Source organism: Calypte anna, chromosome 2 (genome assembly GCF_003957555.1).
Source record: "Calypte anna isolate BGI_N300 chromosome 2, bCalAnn1_v1.p, whole genome shotgun sequence".
Classification (NCBI taxonomy): Eukaryota; Metazoa; Chordata; class Aves; order Apodiformes; family Trochilidae; genus Calypte; species Calypte anna.
The window spans coordinates 101,882,091-101,901,144 of NC_044245.1; the positions used below are offsets into that span (position 1 = coordinate 101,882,091).

A 19,054-nucleotide genomic window follows, 5' to 3' on the forward strand; every position below is an offset into this window, starting at 1 on the left:
GGTTTCCTTTACATACCTGCATGATGCTCTATTTTAGATGCTTCACTAAAACATGTTTTCTGCTGAAATGAACACTTCCCTGTCTCTCAGAACCTTTCAGTCACATTTTGCCCTCACCAGCAGGGTACCTCCATCTTCCCTGAGGCACAGTGTGGATCAGAGACATTTGCCTTCCTTTGCTCCACTGGAGACTTTATTTCTCCACTGGGACTCATCAGAACCCTATTTCCACACTCTTCATTGCAAGGCTGGCTCATTTGCTGGTCAGCCCCTTGGGACACCCACAACGTCAGCCAGCAGAGAAGCACAAACCCAAAGCAATCATCTTCTCCCAGTGTCTCCTGCTATCCAGTAGTGCTACTCCTCCCCGCCCCATGCATTGCCAGCATGTTGGCGTTGCAGTTGTTCTTCCATGCTATGGGATTAGGGCAGCAGTATGGGCAAAAAGGACGGTGAAGCTGGTTTGGAGACCTGCCACCTTGAGTCCCATCACGTTGCCTTAGAGGACAGCATTCCTGGTTCCTCATTGCCCTCTGCAAGCTCCCTGAATGCTGCTTCAACCAACACCATCACATTCTGTACGCACAAGGGACTAGAAGCTTCCCAAGCAAAACCCTTTTACTACAGCAGTAAGCACTTGTCCCATGTCACACCAGTAAGCATTGCAGCACAGAAATGATGCAGCATCCTTGAGGAGCTTGTTCAAGATCTTTAATAATTCACATCCTCCTTCTGCCAATTAATGTATCCAATGCAGTGAGTGGAGCTAACATATTGTCTTCGTCTTGGACAAAGAGCTGCCCCATAGACTCAGTCCCTTGTCTGTCGTACTTAGTTGTGGAAAGAAGATGGAGTTGATCTCTTAAGGAAGAAAATTGTATTTTCATTTACAGGCTACCAGTAATAGTAACTTTGAGAAGACAAATTAAACACTCAGATCTTCCCCTGTCATACACAGACATATTTATGCTTAAATTGAGTGTTTTGAAAATTTTCAGTGGTATTTCAGCTGTTCATTAAAGTGTACTGTAGAATATAGTGACGATTTATTACACAGCTATAAAAGAAGTAGTAATCACTATAACTGCAGAGCTTTAGATGTTGCTTTGCTATGCTGTAAATCCTTTTCCTTTCTTTTTTTTTTTTTTTTTTTTTTTCCCCATCACTACGTCTAGTGAAACAGTGATTGTAGCAATCAGTAAGCAAGGAGCCGTGTCCTCCAGCAGCTGCCAATACCCGAGTCTATTTTATACAACAGATGGGAGGTTTGAGCAGGCTAAGATAAGTGGCCACCTGTAAAATATAGTTCTCGATATGTGCCAAACTGGCCAGTTGTATAGTCAGGAGCAAAACTGGTCAGAAAAAGAAGGCAGCTGTGCTGACCACCCACATCTGAAACAACAGGGAAACATTTACTCTCATGGATGGATGACCCTGTTTCCAGCAGGGTTGAAAAGATGCTGTTACGCAACTGCATACAGAAAATTAATTTCTATGCCTTTTGTGGTGGCTTTGCCGTGCCACTTGGAGTATCTCATCTGATCTGTACTGTGGCTGCCACAGCAAAGAGTTGCTGCTCTGGGTACCTGCATCTTGTCATATCAATCTTTAAAGGGCACCTTCCTCAGCACTTGCAAATTTCTGCCTGGTAATGTCTGTGCACTGAGTTTGGAGTTGTGCTGCAGTCTTGTTGTGAGCTCAGCTAATCAGTGAACAGCAGCAGCCTCAGGTGACGTATTTGACTAATTGGCAGCTAATCAAGCATCCTTAAATATTGCATGTCACATATTGGCAGCAAACTGCTCTCAACATATGCATAAAATACATTTTGAATTAATTTAAGAAATGTATTTCGGGCAATGCTCATCAGTTTACAGATCTGCAGAGCAGTGAAGTAGCTCTCATGCATCTAAAAATGTTTTGTTGAATTATTCATCCTATTCTTATCTTTTTAAAATTTTTATTTCTTTATTTTTTAATCAAATAACAGACTAGATTTTTTTTTTCAGAGAGTTCCATTGTTGTTAGTGTTAGTTATCAAGAAGTTGTAGCTAACCACTAGTAGGAGTCACTTTTTCATCATTTTCTCTTCCTTTTTTTGAGTTTGAAACGGCACTAACTATGATGTATAAAACACTTTCTACTTTTGTCCTGTGGTATTAAATGTCATAAGGAGTCAAAACATATGAATATGGATGCTGTGGGTATTGCACCACACAAGCAGTAAAAATGGCAAAGCCGAGGCTTCATCTTCATCTCGTGGCAAGAATATTGAGTAATTGGCATAAGTTTACATACTTTTATTAGGCAGGTTATTAGCAGCCAGAGAATACAATGTTGTAGAGATGACCTAGATTTTATTACAGTATAGTACCGTTCAGAAACAGACCCAGTTTCTGAACTACTTCGGTGTGTGATTACACAGTGGAATTGTCCTCCTAAAATACATTGACAATTACCAGAATTGTGCATGCCACTGGGAAATTGCTCATACTAATTACCATCATTAGCTACTTGAATACAAAACATCTGAAAAATGCTTGAGGAATGAGACATTAAATGGCTTCTGTTCTTTCAGGTCAGCTGTATATGTATCTCTAAAGACTAGGGAACCAAGATTAAGCCTAAGTGACAGATTTTTCTTTCATAAAACTGCAAACATCCATGTGAGATCTACACTTAAAAATGGAAAATCTTGTTAATATTTTAAATTTTTTACTTCATAACACATAAAGAATATTGAAGACACTCCAGTAAAAATATTGAAGAATCACCCTGTCAATATTTCATCCATTGATTAACTATATAAAAAGAAACGTCCTCCAGAAGCATGATATGGATCCATCTTTATAGGATGCCTCAGATTGGGAAGACAAAACTTAGCTGAAATTTTCAGAGGATAAAATGTCTCACAGGTGGAGGATTGTAGCTCCACATTATAACCTTTGCTAGTTGACTGTAAGCACGTATGGCAGTAATAATGTAGTTTGTGCTCATTAATTATGGGGGATGTTTTCTTTGTTTCTGACTACTTTTGTATCTCACCTGTAACTATTGTAGGAGATTTGGAAAATGTTATAACTGCAGGAATACAAGTGTGTTTTTTAACCTTCTAATTTGACATCAAGTCAAGTAAAGCTACTTTCCTAGCCTATATTTTCTTGACTTTCAGTTTAAGCCATGAATAAAATAAAATTTAAATCACATCAGACCTTACAAGGTGTCCCAAGTTCCTGGAATTATTTCCCAGGTTAAAATGTACTGAGTGCATTTGCATGTTGTGTATGATCTGCCTGCCCTATTTGCCCACACAGCCTTGAGAGCTTCATAAGAAGCAGCCCCATCATATGGATACATAGATGGGTGTCAGAGTCACAGCACCAGCAGGTCTCATCAGCACTAGGTTTTCACAGAAGAACAAGTCTTTAGAAGACAGTCCTACAACCAGTATTTAAAGAAGTAGATGTTCAGCTGTTGTGTTTAGAAATACATAGCCAGTCTTACTATTGTGCCTCTCCTTTCTTCTCTCTAGTCCTGGTGATGCAGGACTAGATGCAGAATGATGAAATATCTAATTTATTTTTTTTTTCTCTTTTTCCCAACCCTCCCAGGATATCCAGTGAACATTCACCAAAGCTTCAGATCCGGAGCCACAGTTACCTGAGGGCAGTGAGTGAAGTCTCCATCAACAGGAGCCTGGATAGTCTGGACCCTGCAGGGCTGCTGACATCCCCCAAGTTCCGCTCCCGCAATGAGAGCTACATGAGAGCCATGAGCACCATCAGCCAGGTAGGTGGGTGACAGGCACCCACAGTCACCCAGAGAGGAGCCACCATGCAGAACACCAGTCCTTGCAATAGAGGAAACTACAACTCCCTGAAAGGAGGTTGGAGCCGGGGGGGGTTGGGCTCTTTTGCCAAACGACTTTCAACAAGACAAGAGGGCATGGTCTTAAGTTGTGCCAGGGGAGGTTTAGGTTGGATATTAGAAAGAATTTCTTTCTGGAGAGGGTGATCAGCCATTGGAATGGGCTGCCCAGGGAAGTGATGGATTCTCCATCCCTGGAGATATTTCAAAAGAGCCTGGATGTGGCACTCAGTGCCATGGGCTGGGAACTGCAGCGGGAGTGGATCAAGGGTTGGACTTGATGATCTCTGAGGTCCCTTCCAACCCAGCCAATTCTATGATTCTATGATTCTATGATTTTGCTCGAAGTGGAACCAGACTGTTGCATGCCAGACATTTTCAAAAAGTTTTTCAGCATGCAGAAATGTTTTCACACAGCCTTGGTTTTGAGAAGGTAAAATATGACAATGCCTTAGCCTGTTCTTTGCAAATGGATGAGTGGCACAACATGCAATTCATTTGAAGGAGCAGTCTAAGTTTTTATTTTTCTTTTTGAAAAGAAGGTGCAGGGTTTTCTTGAGGATCTTGTTCTTAGCACCTAAAATTTTTTGAATGCTTAAAAAAACCCAAACAACCATGTTCACATAAGTCGAAAGTATTTTGTATTTCACAATTTTGGGGATTTCTATTAGGATTTTTCAAGCTTTCTTTATTACTTTTGTGTACATTCTTAACCCTGTGCACCTCTGAAATTTTCACCTAAGTAGTACGAACGTCACAGTGTGTATATTAACATATAAATATTAAATGCAAATTTATTATTGCCCTGAAGATGTCTTCATGCTCACTCTGGACTGGAAAAAAAAACCAAAGGGCTTTTTGATGCATTCAGTTTGATGAATGATTTTTAACATTGTAAAATAGCCTGTCTTTTATACAACATGCTTGTACAGATGAATTGGTCAGGGACAGATCTGAAAGAAATGCAAAAGTGCCAGCAGTCCACAGGGCAGTGGGCCAGTAGTTCATCTTCTATATTCTATAGCTCTTTGGTACAATTTTTGGCTGTTTGCTTAAGTGGATTTTTTTGATAAATAACTTGGATAAAAGAATTTTCTTACATTAGACCAAAAGTGCATCAGGACAGGGTATGTGGTGCCAAATACTGGCCACTTATTATTGGTATGTCAGGCCGTTACAATGTCAAAAAAAAAAAAAAAAGCACCGGACATCATTGATGCCAGGAATTCAGCTATGGCCTTAATAAATATATATGCTGTTCAGAATGGAGCTGTAGTTTGAATTTCTGCAGTATCCTGTAGCTGAGTGTTGCAGCCTCAGTGTTGTATGTTACAATGAGGCACTTTGCACAGGGTATGCTCTAGAAAGAGAGACAGGATATATCCAGGAGGAAACATCACTGAAATTCATGTCTCAGGCTGTATGAACATTAGATTTAATTTATTTATTTAACTCGACACTTAACACTTTTACAAATCTATCTGCCAAAGACTGAGTGTTATTTGCCAATATGAAGTTGGGTTTTTTTTCAAAAAAGCATTAATTCAGAGATATTTATTTGGGAATCTGGCATTTTAGCATTTTAGGAATGTTCTATATGAGGGACTATGCACTAGTCTTTTAAGCAGTTTCCCTTAGAAAAAAAAAATCAAAACCAACCAACCAAACAAACAAACAAAAGAAATGTTCTACTCTTTGAGACTTTCCTTTTTATTTCTTTGTAAAAATATTCATCACAATGTTTTTCTTGGTAAAATTCACCCTGGAAAATAATACCCTTTTTTTTTTTTACACCATCTTAGCACATTCTTAGTTTCTCTTGTAATCTTGTCCTTCTGCATGCTTTAAAACTATAAAAATCCCCAAGTGATGGTTTCCACGTGCATGTTTCCTACACTTATAATTATTGTTCTCTAATGCCAAGCTCAGGGCTCCATTCTCATTTTAGAAACATGAGCAGCCTTTACTTACTAAGCTGTGGTAAATGGTTTCCTGGTCTGTAAAACCTGCCGCAAGACCACATGCTTGTCAATGTCCTTTAATCTGAGTGAGTGCAGGTCTTTGTCACCACCTAGTGTCTGGTCCAAAAAGGGTCTGAGGATTCCCTTGCATCTCTTGCTCTCAGGCAAAGGAGTCAGCCCAAAGATGCAGTTTTAAGATTATTTTTTATTTTTCCCCTGCAGAAAAGTTGGCTCCCTTATGAGCCTCCCCTTTCCAGCTGTTTGTTACTTCTCTCGAGTTTCCCAGCCCCGCAGGTTTATCTCTGTGATTGCCTCTGGGCTGCAGTGATTGTGTACCAGGATTAAGATGACCTTTTTTTTTTCCTCCATTTCCCCAAAGAAAGAGTGATTTTTGTTTTTCAATGTAATGGTCATAATAGTCAGAGGTTCAGATTCTGCTGTGGGCCCAGGGTGACATTAACCAGGCACTGCTATAAGGACTCTCAGCTTCCAACCTGTCTCAAGAGGAACCACAAGCCTCACCCCTGCAGAATCTCTACCTAAAGCCTCTGTCTTCCCTTTTTGTGCATATATTTTTTTTCCCCTAGAAATTGTTGCTTTGTAAAATGGGAGACATTTAGATGCCATTCACCTATTCCTCATGCGTCAAGGGATCTTCCAGCACGTATCAGCCATCATGCTGCTGCAGCTTATGACTTCTTGTACTGGGAAGGCTGGGGTGTGGGATGTACTGAACCTGCCCCATCTTTGCCTGCAGGTGAGTGAGATGGAGGTGAATGGCCAGTTTGAGTCTGTCTGTGAGTCGGTGTTCAGCGAGCTGGAGTCTCAGGCAGTGGAGGCACTGGACCTGCCCATGCCCGGCTGCTTCCGCATGAGGAGCCACAGCTACGTCAGAGCCATTGAGAAGGGCTGCTCCCAGGATGATGAGTGCATCTCCCTGAGGTCCTCGTCTCCCCCACGTACAACCACCACAGTGAGGACAATCCAGAGCAGTACTGGTGAGTAACAAAAAGGGATATCCATGGGGGTGGCAGAAAGGGAAGGTGTTCTTTCTGTGCAGCTCCATCGGATCAACCGCGTACTCTCCTCTGTCAGACATCAAGCCCCTCAGAGGGTCTGTGTCACACCGGGGAGCTGGACAGTTTAATCAACCTAAAACTATGCACAGATCAAGGCTGATGCAGTTGTGGTGCCTCCTACATCAGAGCTAATTTATTCTGACCTAAAAGCACACAGAAGGAAAATCCAAGGTCATGTCTTCTCTCAATCTCCTCCCCACATGAGCAGTCACAATTTGGCAAGGCTGAACCAGAAGGCTTTGGGTTAGCAGCTCTGCTGGCTCTTAACAGCAGAAGAGAGTTTTTCTCCAAAGATGAGGTGATTTTTGTCATTTCTGTAAGTTACAAGTTATTGGATGTGTCATTTAATGTATCAAAGAGACTGCTACAGCTCTCTATGCCATATCTCAGAGGTGTGAATGACAAAGGGAAAAAGAGTCCTGCAGGTCAAAACATGCATGTTCACATCCCACTGCTATTCCTTCTGCAGTTCAGACTATTAAAGCCTTGCAAGAGAGGGAGTTTCTGTCGAGACGTGAGGCTAACAAACCTTCATTTTAATGTTTGAAGTTGCTTGTCTTTTGGAAATGACCATCTTTTCAGATTCTGCCACCAAAATAAGTGCTTAAGGGGAAGAAAAAGCGAGTCAGAAACCAAAATCCAAATCTTTCCCCCTCATTCAGGAAAGCAAGAGGCAGGAGCCATTATGTGTGTGTGATTTTTCCTACAAGGGGATGAGAGAGGCCCTCTTTCTTTTGACTTCTCTGCATCTGTTCCAGTGCTTTACACAAGCTTAATTTACAATTCATGTACTCGTTGTATTCATAACTAATACTGACTATTATAAGTATTTCATTATTCCTACTATTTCTTTTCACAATTCTTTATTTTCTATTTTCTGCACTTCAAACTTTTGTCTTTTGGGGTGCTATCTCATAGGTGCAGTTATCCCTACCTTGTCAGTTCCTTGTCTCTCACTCCAGTCTTTTTTAAAGCTGCCTCTCAATTGGTTTATGTCATCAAAGGAAATGGTATTCATGTGACAAATTAAAGCTGCCTCTCAATTGGTTTATGTCATCAAAGGAAATGGTATTCATGTGACAAAATTTCTGCTATAAAAGTAGTTCTTGCATGCTTACACAGCTTGCATCTTACCACCTTAAGGCATATGTTTCTTCATTGTAGAGTATTACCTTGTATTTAATGTATTCTGAGACAAAAACTGAAGGACAGTTTTCAGGGGGGTTTCAGTGTGCATTTGCCTTAATTATATCACTTTGGTGACCCAGTGTCTTGTCAGTTCCTTGAGAATTGCTTTTTGAACACTTTTTCTGTATAAAATATAACTGTGATCCTTATTTTAAAAAAGAGTAACTATTTTTAAATTTTTAACTATGTCTATACAAGAGATTGTTTCTGTCACTTGGTGCCTGTGTTTGGGGATGATGGTGTATAAATGGAGAAGGCTGGCTGTGTCACCTCCCAAAAAAAAGAATTGAAAACTCAAAAGAGATTGTAATTTTTTCCAAGGAAAATAGTTGTTCTAAACTGTCCCTTGTTTATGCTCCTTGTTTCTAGTACAGCCATGTTAAGAGTTCTGGTCTGTTCTTTGAGTAGATGGCTTTACCAAAAAATCACGTGAACAAAGCTATGTTACTGAAAAACGTAACCCAGTGGGTCTGTCTTGGGTTACTGCTTCTATAGTCAGCCCCTTAAAATATCCAGAGAAGGGCAATTCGCAGCTCTTTCTTTGGCCATCCATAGAAGCATTTAAAGACTACTGTAGGTACTCATTTTCTGCTGTGGGAATTTCACTGAGATATCATTGTCATTTTTTGATTCTTGGGCTCCCAAAGGGTCATCCCTTGCACTGGTAGTATTACAGAGAACTTGTCTCTTCTGCTACCTGACCTATATACTAATACTGGTTTAATGGGGATTAGGACTAAATTAATTCCTTACTAAAACATCTATATTGACTTCCTTGCCTGTGGCTGGCTCACATAAGAGAAATAACATGAAAATTGTCTTTGGTAGTTCCTATTAATATCTGCTTCAATAAAATAGGAATTTGTACAACAGCTATGCAGATGTGACAAAAGGAGAACTGTATCTCAGAGTTAGCTACACTGAAGTGGTTTCAAATGCTTTTGTGGGAGACTTAAGGGTGGCTATGATCTAAACTACAGATTCAACATGCCCAAATGAGAGAGCTCTTCTCCTGCCCCAAAACCTCTTCAACCTGTTCTACCAATTGAATTGCCTTTCATTAATTTTGTCAGTTCTCTAAGGGACCTGGCATTTCAATCATTAGCACACAAAACTGTGGCCACACACTGATACTAGGAATATCTTTGCTGGAAGCCCAGGAAATACCAACTTGATGATGATGGAAAAGAGAAGAGAGCTGCCTCTCCATTTGATTCAAAATTATTCCTCCAGATTAATTCCTCCAGATGGCTTTACAGAACATCTGGATTAAAATGTTAAATAAGCACTGTGGACAAAAATCGCACATATATCATAGAATCATAGAATCATAGAATTGGCTGGGTTGGAAGGGACCTCAGAGATCATCAAGTCCAACCCTTGAACCACCGTTGCGGTTCCTAGCCCATGGCACTGAGTGCCACATCCAGTCTCTTTTTAAATATCTCCAGGGACGGAGAGTCCACTACTTCCCTGGGCAGCCCATTCCAATGCCTGATCACTCTCTCCGTAAAGAAATTCTTTCTAATATCTAACCTAAACCTCCCCTGGCACAACTTAAAACCATGTCCTCTTGTCTTGTTGAAAGTCATCTGGCAAGAGACCAACGTCCACCCGGTTACAACCTCCTCTGCCTGTTAGCCTATTCTATGGTGGTTGCAGCCTTAGGTTTTTGTTTCCTTTTGCCATATATTGCTGGAGGTTTGGTTCTGAAATTAGGAATATACCTCTTACTGGTGTAGCTGAGCAGTGCTGGAGGATGCGCTCAATCTATCTACAAACACGGTGTTAATGTTCTGGTTGTGACACAGAGTTCATCTACAGTTGCCTGGCAAACTGGTATCCTCTGCAGCTTGCTCTGGTCTTAGGGCTCTCACAGCAATGACAGAGTGTGAAAAAGGGACAGTAGGCACAAAGCTGTTGTCATCAACAGGATGACATGCTATACTGTGAGTGGGAAAAAAAATCCTAACCTCGCCAAGTCAAATTTCTGCATGTATCTGGAGGGTGAGTACTTTGTTCATGCAGCAGACTTGTGAATCAAAGGAGTTTTTATCCTTTTTTTTTTTAATGAAAGATTTTGACATGAAGAAGAGAAAATACAATCTTACCACTTTATATGGAAACAGAGACATTTGGGAAATAAGTGCCACATCACAACATCATAGAGTCATAGAACCATAGAATAATTTGGTTTGGAAAGGACCTACAAAGTTCATCTAGTCCAACCCACCTGCAGTAAGCAGAGACACCCTCTAGCTGATGAGGTTGCTCAGAGCCTCGTCAAGACTCACCTTAAACTTCTCCAGGCATGAGGCCTCGACTATCTCCCTGAGCAGCCTGTTCCATTTTGCTAATACACTCATGGTAAATAACTTTTTCTTAACATCCAATCTAAATCTACTCTTCTCTAATTTTAAATCATTGTCCCTTGTCCTATCACTACAGGCCCTTCAAACAGTCCATCTCCATCCTTCCTGTAGCCCCCTTCAGACACTGGAAGGTCACTGTTAGGTCTCCCCTGAGCCGTCTTTTCTCCAGGCTGAACAACCCAGCCCGCAGCCTGTTTTCACAGGAGAGGTGATCCAGCCTCCTGATAATTTTCATAGCCCTCCTCTGGACCCTCTCCATCAGGTCCATGTCCTTTCTGTCTTGAGGTCTCCAGGTGAGGCTTTACCAGAGCAAATTGGCAGAATCACCCCTCTCCATCTGCTGGCCACACTTCTTTTGATGCAGCCCAGGATGCTATTGGCCTTCTGGGCTGCAGGCTCACACTGTTGGCTCATGTCCAGCTTTTTGTCCACCAGAATCCCAAAGTCCTTTTCTGCAGGGCTCCTTTCTAAAACCTCCTCCCCAAGCCTGAACTGATAATGTGGATTGTTCCAACCCAGCTGCAGGACCCTGCAATTGTTCTTCTTGAACCTCACGAGGTTCACCTGGGCTCACCTCTCCAGTTAGTCCAGCTCCTTCTGGATGACATCCCATCCCCAGCCTTATCAACAGCATCACTCAGCTTGGTGTCCTCTGAAAACTCACTGAAGGTGTAGTTGATCCTGCTTTCTACGTGATTGATAAAAATATTAAAGAGTACAGGTACACTTCATCATGCCTTGAAAGCCAAGCTGTTGACAAGGTCCATCCACCCCTGAATTTGTTCACTCGGTGTGGGTAAGACCCATGGAGTCAGCTGCACCCTGCACCAGCTGTGTCTGTCCCTGAGCAGAGCTGTGCAGACAGGGGGCTACAGCAGCTCTGAGATGCTGATGTATGTTATTCACCATAAACTGTACTAAAAATTACAGCGCATATAATTTGGTCCCTTCAGAGGAATTTAATGAGGTGTGAGTTACGAGATAATTTGATCCTGGGTTATTTGCAGATGCAACCATTGTAGCTGAAACTCTTCAGCCAACAGATTCAGTCACTAAATAGGTAACATTTTAGCAATTTTAAGTCTGTAAATCATTTCAATGAGCTTAAAGAATTCAATAGTTAAGAAGTAAAGAAATTTTAAAGAGGTCTAAAGGACATCTTTCACCTGCATTTCTTGTGTCTGTGTTTCTAAATCATTCCTGTGCGGCCGTGCATGTTCCTTTGCTGCCAGCAAATCTTGGGACATTGCAAGAGCTCAGGCAATGTGGCTACAAATATATAATTGAGATTAGTAAGATGAAAATGATGCCTCTGTAATGGAGCTGGAGCAGTAACATCAGCAAAAACTCTGCACTAGGTAACAATAAATATTTTCTCAATATCTAACCCGTGTAGTCAGGTACACAGGAGTATTAAAGTTGTCTGCAGCAATGCCATCTGGTGATTCTAAATAATATTGCACTTCTACTTAAAAGAAAAACAAAAATCCCAGGGAAACCATGCTGTGTAGCCAGCAGGTTAGAGAAGGACTGAGAGTTAGCACATCACATGCTAATTATGGTGCTTCAGCTGAGCAAGCTGCTTTCCTTCCGTTTGTTAGAACATTTGACCAAGAGGGGTCAGATATTTTGTAGAAAATCTCAGAGGGGCTGCCTAGCCAATTAAAAAAAAAAAATGAGAGAGAGAGAAAGAAAAGTGCAAGCAACTTTAAAAATAGACTTGTGCCAGGCAGAATTCAAAAATAAAATCAAATCCTGTGAAGAAGGAAGCTGTAACTGAATATATGCCAGCTGTGTCCAAGCTCTTTTGAACTCAGAGCTGTCCTTTCAGAGATTGTTCTACCCCAAAAGAAACAAGGAACTAGGATTTGAAATTTGATTTCTAGTTGATGCTAAGATTGGTTTCTGGATCTGTACCAAAATTAATGTATTTCTGCAAGAGGTCTGAAGAAATATAACTAAGTAAAGGCCTTCATGCAGATGTTGAAACTTAAAATAGATTTGAAGTGTGTAGAAAACTGTTTGACAAAGAATTTATATGGTTCATTTCCTCTGTTTCCTTGGGTAATCCTGAAATGCAGTCTGCTTTTGGGTATGGTATGAAATTGCTTAAACCAGCTCTTAAAAATGTTTTCCTTCACTAATGAGGACCTGACCTTGGAACAGAAAACTATTTCTAGTTTCAGAAGCATCTGACTGTAGCTGGAACAAGTTTTGTCTTGTCTATTAGAGAAGGCAGCTTTATGAATGTTAAGTTCCACACTACACCAAAAAACCCCACATTTTTCTGAAGCCAGTGAAAGTTTTAAGGAGAGAAACTCAGAACAGAGATCTTGCTGTAACATTTCTAACTGCCTTAAATCATGATGCAAGGCACTTATGGAAATTGCTCTGGTAATAAGTGCCTGAGCAGAAGCAGCACCGAGCCATGAGAGAGTCAGACATGGAAAGGCTGCCCAAAATTTTGGTGGGTTGCACCATGATAGTTTGCATGTGGTGTATTTTTATGGCCACTGAGAAGAGGAATGGAAACAAGTTTGATAAATTCCATTTTACCTTTTGGATGTAAAGTCTGTATGTCCTGAAGATACATGGAAATTTGTGGCCCAAAAGATAGGAATTACTGGAATAAATAATACACGGGTCTCTAAGAATATTTCATAGTTACAGCTGGTTTGCAATTTAAGTGTTTTCTTGTAATGGAATGTATTGCTTCATTTTTTTGTCATCCTCCTGGGTTCTGCCTCTTTTCTCTGTAAATATGAGTACTGAATTTAAACTGTTCAATCCTGTTTTGAGGCACTGCCCAGATCTGGAGAGAAACAACCTGTGGAATTCACCCAGGAGCTTGGTGGTTCTGGTTTCTTTATGACAAGTCCACTCTACTTCATAGGACTTCTGGAAAGTCCTCAATCCTTGCAGTTTCAGGTATGGCTCAAGGTGAATCAGTGAGCATAAAGGCACAGCAAAAGCTCAAAATTTCCTAAAAAAACAGGTGAGAGGAGGATTTAATTTTGTAGGGTTTGCCTATTTATTTTTTCCACCTCTGAAAACATAAAGCTTAGAAGAGGAGTTAAAAGTTGTCTTTGGAGTTATGAATGTGTTTCAAATGCAGGAAACTAAATAATTGTAGTACCCTTTGGTATTCAGTCTTTGATTACTATTCTTGCTCTTTGTTTGCTTGATATGCTTCTAAACTTCTAGGCTAAAGTTCTTAGTCAAGTAAGAATATGAGAAAGCTCTTAATCACTCAAAACTGGGATCATGAAATGCCTTAAAGGAATATGTTGTCTTTGTGAACATTTCCAGAAGCACAGAACAACTCCACTATTTTCTTCAGGTAGCACTTGTGTGGTTGTCTTCTCCAGTTACCCAAAAAACTTGGACATCTTCAAGGCTGAAAATGAGTACATCACGCTCCAGCCTCACTAATTCTGTCAATGTCCGTGCGCATCTAATTTTGGGGAATGGCACACTGGTCACAGACTGGAGACGTGGTCTCAGCAGCACTACATCTCCCCCATAGTGCCAGCTGTGCTTTGACAAAGACTGCCTGGCATGCATTCAACCAGCCTTAGTGCAAGAATATGCTGGTGACTTATATTCAGCCTGCTGTCTGTCTGCAGGACCCCATGGGCCTTTATGATGCTAGGAACAGGATGGCCATCAGACCTGTAGATTTGACAGTCTCAAATGAAACAGGAAAAAGTATGATTTTCCAGGCGTACATCTTTAAAAGAAATCTACAAAAAGACCTTCTAAGGAGATTGTTTATCTAGTAGCAGCAAAAAGAGATTGTGGTTGGTAGTTACATAAAATGTCGTGTTTTGTTATTTTCCAATCTCTTCTTAATTTCTTTACAGTGATGAAAAATTACATGGAAGCCCTTTGTATAGATCTATATGGAATGTGCCTAAATATATAAACTATACTTTTGCATGAGGCTAGGTATGTGTGGTACCAAATGCACAACTAACTGGAGAACATTGTAGGAGTGTCCAGAGCCCTGGTTAGATGGAGACCCCCTGGTGTTCTCCTGCAGTGATCCCATGGTTGTGCATCTCACTCCTTCTAGTGATCATGTACTTTGTATAAGTACTCCTGATGGGACCTGCAGTCATGCTTGTCAGGGTATACTAAAGCACCTGAATGTCCATCTAGGTGAAACAGAATACCACTTGATTCACTTTAAAAAATAAACAGGAGGGTGTTACAAGCAAAGTAGTCATTTGAAGATTGCTGTGCTGACTGAGCACTGAATGCCTCAAGTCTCATTAGCTGAGAATAAGCTGTTTTATAAGCCTATAAATAAACATGAAACCTCAGTGATTTTGCCACCATGCAGGAAATGGTGGGTAAATCAACCATCTCTTCTGCTTATTGCTGTCTACCCTGTGACATCAAGGCTGACTGGTGTGCCTCAGGTAGATGCAGCAGTTCAGCTCAGACCTGGTGTCCTAGCAGGGAGCTCAAGTGCAGGACCAGGGTGATTCTGACTCAGCAGCCTTGTGTATCTGTGGTTCTGGGGACAATGTTTTCTGACTTGCATGCAATAGTAGGAACCAACCTCCTTTGAAATATATCTGATATTACATCACAAGGAAGCAGGTTTCCCATAGCAGTGCCTGCTTAATTGCAAACTAATGAGCAGAATGTGCAGCAAAATATAAAGTAAACCCACCATTCGTTTCCACTGATGTGTTGTGGGAGGACAGTATAACCTTTATACAAAATTTTGTTCTCAGGAACTGGTCATTGCTCTGAAACAACAGAACTCTGAGCATTAAGGATCCATTGTCCTTAACTGGGATGCCATTAACAAAAGAAGGTCAAATTCAGTTTTCACTTTATGGAGAAATAAAACAAAGACCTGAATCTTCCTTTTGTTCTGGCTTATTTTCAATGCAGTATTTTTGTGATGGCAGTGAGAGAAATGAGCTGAATCAGTAAACTGAAGACATGCCCCAATTTGTATAATACAATCACATTTTCAGAAATAATTCCTGCCATTTTCCCAAAATAGACAAGTGTGATCACTTTTAACTAAAGCTGTCTATTGGGAAGCAAGACTTAAGCCTCTTCCCTGAAGGTGCTATGCTTAATTAATACATCCAGTTCATAAAAATTACTCAGGTTCCTCTTTTTAGTGTTTGCCACTGCCCAGTCTTCCAGTAAGTTCCACCTGAACCCTGTAAGACAAACCTGAATATTTTGGTTGTCCTCAGATATAATTACAAAATTCTTTTGAGACACAGCATATTCCAAGAGGTTACAGACATGATATTTGTTGATGATGGATTTTTTTAAAGTGACAGAGTGATTTGGGATTTTCAGAAAACTGTTAGAATTTTTAATAAATGGGTTTAATGAGTACAGCTCTGCAGGGCCCCTCTTGTACTACAGCAGTTGATTTGGAGCTGTTTTATTTCATCGCGTTAGCAATTCCCATTTCAGAGCTTAGATATGATGCATTAGGTACAGGATCCAGTAAATAATTACACATTTTATGCTTTTTAAATATGTGTTTATGCAATAGTCTCACAGTAATTGGCTCTTTGAAGCTATGGTGAACTATGGGGTGTGTATATTACTAACCACTTTTTGAAACAGAGACTGCTTTTTTCTTTAGTAATACCACAGATAAACCCAAAGGAAATGTGGCAGCAAAGAAATCTGTGCATTAAAACAAACAAACAAAAAGCCTCCAGAAGCTCTGAAGTTTACACAGAGATATGATTTACTCTTTTTTATTTCTTGCTAATAATGCCCCGCTTCCTACAATGCTCAGGAACAAAGCACACTGCAATTCCAGTACTGGGATCTGGAAAATGCCTAATGTGGGTTTGCAAAGAGGGACAGTCTAGCTGCCATTACAGCCTAATACTCTCTTTTATCAAAGGCACACTGCAGGCAAATGCTGGTAATCTCTTCTAATGCCACAACCTTTGTCTGGCCTCTCAAGGGGGGAAATGGATGTGTTGATCTTTGGAAATTGTTTTCCCTTCCTGAATTTGTCTTTGGTCAGATGGGAGAGTGCTAAATTGCATTACCCTTAATATGCAATGCAGTAAGGCTTCTGAGCAGAACAGTTCTTAGTTGCTGTGATCAAGGATTTTAACTATCAGAAAAGATTTAAAAAAAAAAAAAAAAAAGCAGTAAAATAAGATCCCAGAACCCTCTACTTTGACAGATCTCCTGCTAGACATCTCCTTTTTGTCTATGAACAGTCAAGTTGAGGGTGGCTTGATAACTGTTCTTTTTGCTGCAATGATTTTTCAAATTAATTCTGTCTTTACCCAAAGTAAAATGTAGATCTGTATCCCTCTGGGAAGGTTTAGATGGAAGTCATAACATTGCAATAGTATAACAAAATAAATGCTGTCAGACTCTTCATTTAAACAAAGCAGGCTATTTCTCTTCTTAAATTCCACGCTTTCTATTTCTTTTAGCTCTGTTCTCCTTAACTTTGCTAACAGTCAAATAAAATTATGTACACCTGTGGTGGAAAAAGGCCAGGGTCTTAGTAGACCAAAAATAAATAAGCTGTGAGTAAAACCCGACCTATCCATGAACTACAAGTCCCAAACTGCCTGCCTTGAGTGAAGGGTAATTTACACCCAAGTGACAGAATTAGCTGTCACCTGGTGCTGTGGCCCAACATTGTCTTAACTCACACAGTTCCCTGAACTCTCATGTGATATTCGACCATTTGCCTTTATATAAAAAAAAAAAAAAAAAAAAAAAAAAAAAAAAAAAAAGAAATTAAGGAAGCTGGGGAAGAAGATACTCAGAGATGTAGAGGTTGGGCAAGGGGAAGTATTGTGCCTGCTTTGGAAGTTCTGCCATGCTGCATACTCTTTTTGAGTAGCATAGTGGGCCTATAATAGGTCCGTAAGTGAGAAATGTGTCCTGCACTTCAAAAATCATTAATTTCAGCAAAGCAAATGATCAGTAACAGCTTTTTCTGTGTAAATAGTTGTTGGTGAGAAATAGATGCATAGAGCTTTTAACCTGAGGTTTTTCTAAATGTCTAGATGTTGATGCTGTTCGATTCCTCAGCACAGCCAGTTTTGACACTTACTGTAGAATATGTTTTCAGGTTGTGATGAGTTTTTAGGTCCCCTGTGGGCAGAAGTTATAGAGGTGTAATAGATGGCCATCAAATTAATGGCATCCAGAATCCTTTTATTGCATTGAAAAGGCTGGCAAAACTAGTGAGTGGAGAATAATGAACATGACAGGGAAAATTAGGCACTGGATAGGAAGCTTAAATAGATCTGGGAAGTTGTGGAATCACAGCAGCAGTGCTGGAATTTCATCCAGTGAAAGATAACTCGCTCATCTGTTTTGCAAATACATTTTTTTTAATATTTTAAGTGCAACATTGTAGATCAGAGCAGTCTGTTAAGTTGCTAAAGTGAGACAGATCTTTCTTTTCCAGGAAACTTTCCTCTTTGACAGTCTAATTGTACAAGGTGCTGAGTCTCCTCAGCTGCCAGCATCAGAGAATCAGCTCATAATTTTCCATATGCCTGGTGTCACAGAAATCTGGTTCATCTGTTTCACTGCAGGTGCTTTACAACCAGAAGAGTCTGGGTTAGGAGCATGAATCTGTTGGAATCAAGTTTATGATGTTGTTTTACGAGATATATATTTAAGCTTTCTCATCCTTTTTCTGTCAAAAGCTTTAGTTCTGCAACCAGATCCTAAGGAATAATACAGAAATGGTTTGGAAAGCATAATTTCTGGGCATTCTTTTCAAATGCTGTGAGTTTCTTCCATTATGCTGCTACAAAAGATAAGATCCTAGGAAATATTAATGAACTGTTTTTACTTTCTCTGTCTTGTAGTAGCAGACCAATTTGCAGCACAAGAAAACTTTATTTTTATGCAACATTAAGACTGTTTGTGTCCCATTCATAAATAGATGACAGAGAAGGGGTGGTTGTATCTTACTTGCTACATCCACAGTTAGCAAAGAGATCATGCTCAGGAAAAGAAGCTGGAACAATCCCAGGTGCCTTGAATCTCTTGTCCATAACATTGTATGTTGAACTGACCACAGCCAGCATATTTCATAGGCACATCCCAAATGATGACATTAAAAGACCACCCATTAAAAAACTAACATGTCTTCATTAAAGAAATTATTCCTATTTGAACTGCAATCATGTGCCCTTCCTGCTAACCATCTGTTTTCTCCTCCTCAACTCATTAAGTTTAGTACACGCCTGTTCTTTGTGTCACCTTTGAAGAACTGAATTGGGACAAAACTAACTTGCTCAGTTCCTGCTGACAAGGAAAGGAATCTCTGCTCCCCTGTCAGCCATCTGCCTCTCCAGCACACATCAGGAGGAGTCAGGGCCTCTTTTTGAGTGGCATTCTGGCCAAAACCTATGCAGAAACACAGGGAAGAAGGTCTTTTTATCCCAGGCCAGAACCTGTATAATTGTAGTGTTGCCAATTACTATCATTAATGTCCAAAAATAAACAGTGTGGTTGTCCAACATCACTGTTGTAATTCAAGATATGTGACGTTAATTATGGGTGCAGAATTATGCATACCTCCCTGCTCTAGACTTGCTCT

General features: G+C 40.3%; 1 protein-coding gene across 4 annotated transcripts in view; it reads left to right on the forward strand.

The window, feature by feature from the left end:
• DLGAP1 (DLG associated protein 1) overlaps positions 1-19,054 on the forward strand; it is a 142,341-nt gene that overhangs the window by 41,296 nt on the left and 81,991 nt on the right. For 2 of the 4 annotated variants that reach the window (XM_008505530.2, XM_008505532.2), the window contains exons 3-5: positions 3,612-3,789; positions 6,586-6,826; positions 11,876-11,908. In XM_008505530.2, the coding sequence (XP_008503752.1) occupies positions 3,612-3,789; positions 6,586-6,826; positions 11,876-11,908 (452 nt within the window). The remainder of the gene's footprint in view (positions 1-3,611; positions 3,790-6,585; positions 6,827-11,875; positions 11,909-19,054) is intronic. The other 2 variants (XM_008505531.2, XM_008505533.2) reach the window with 1 other exon arrangement.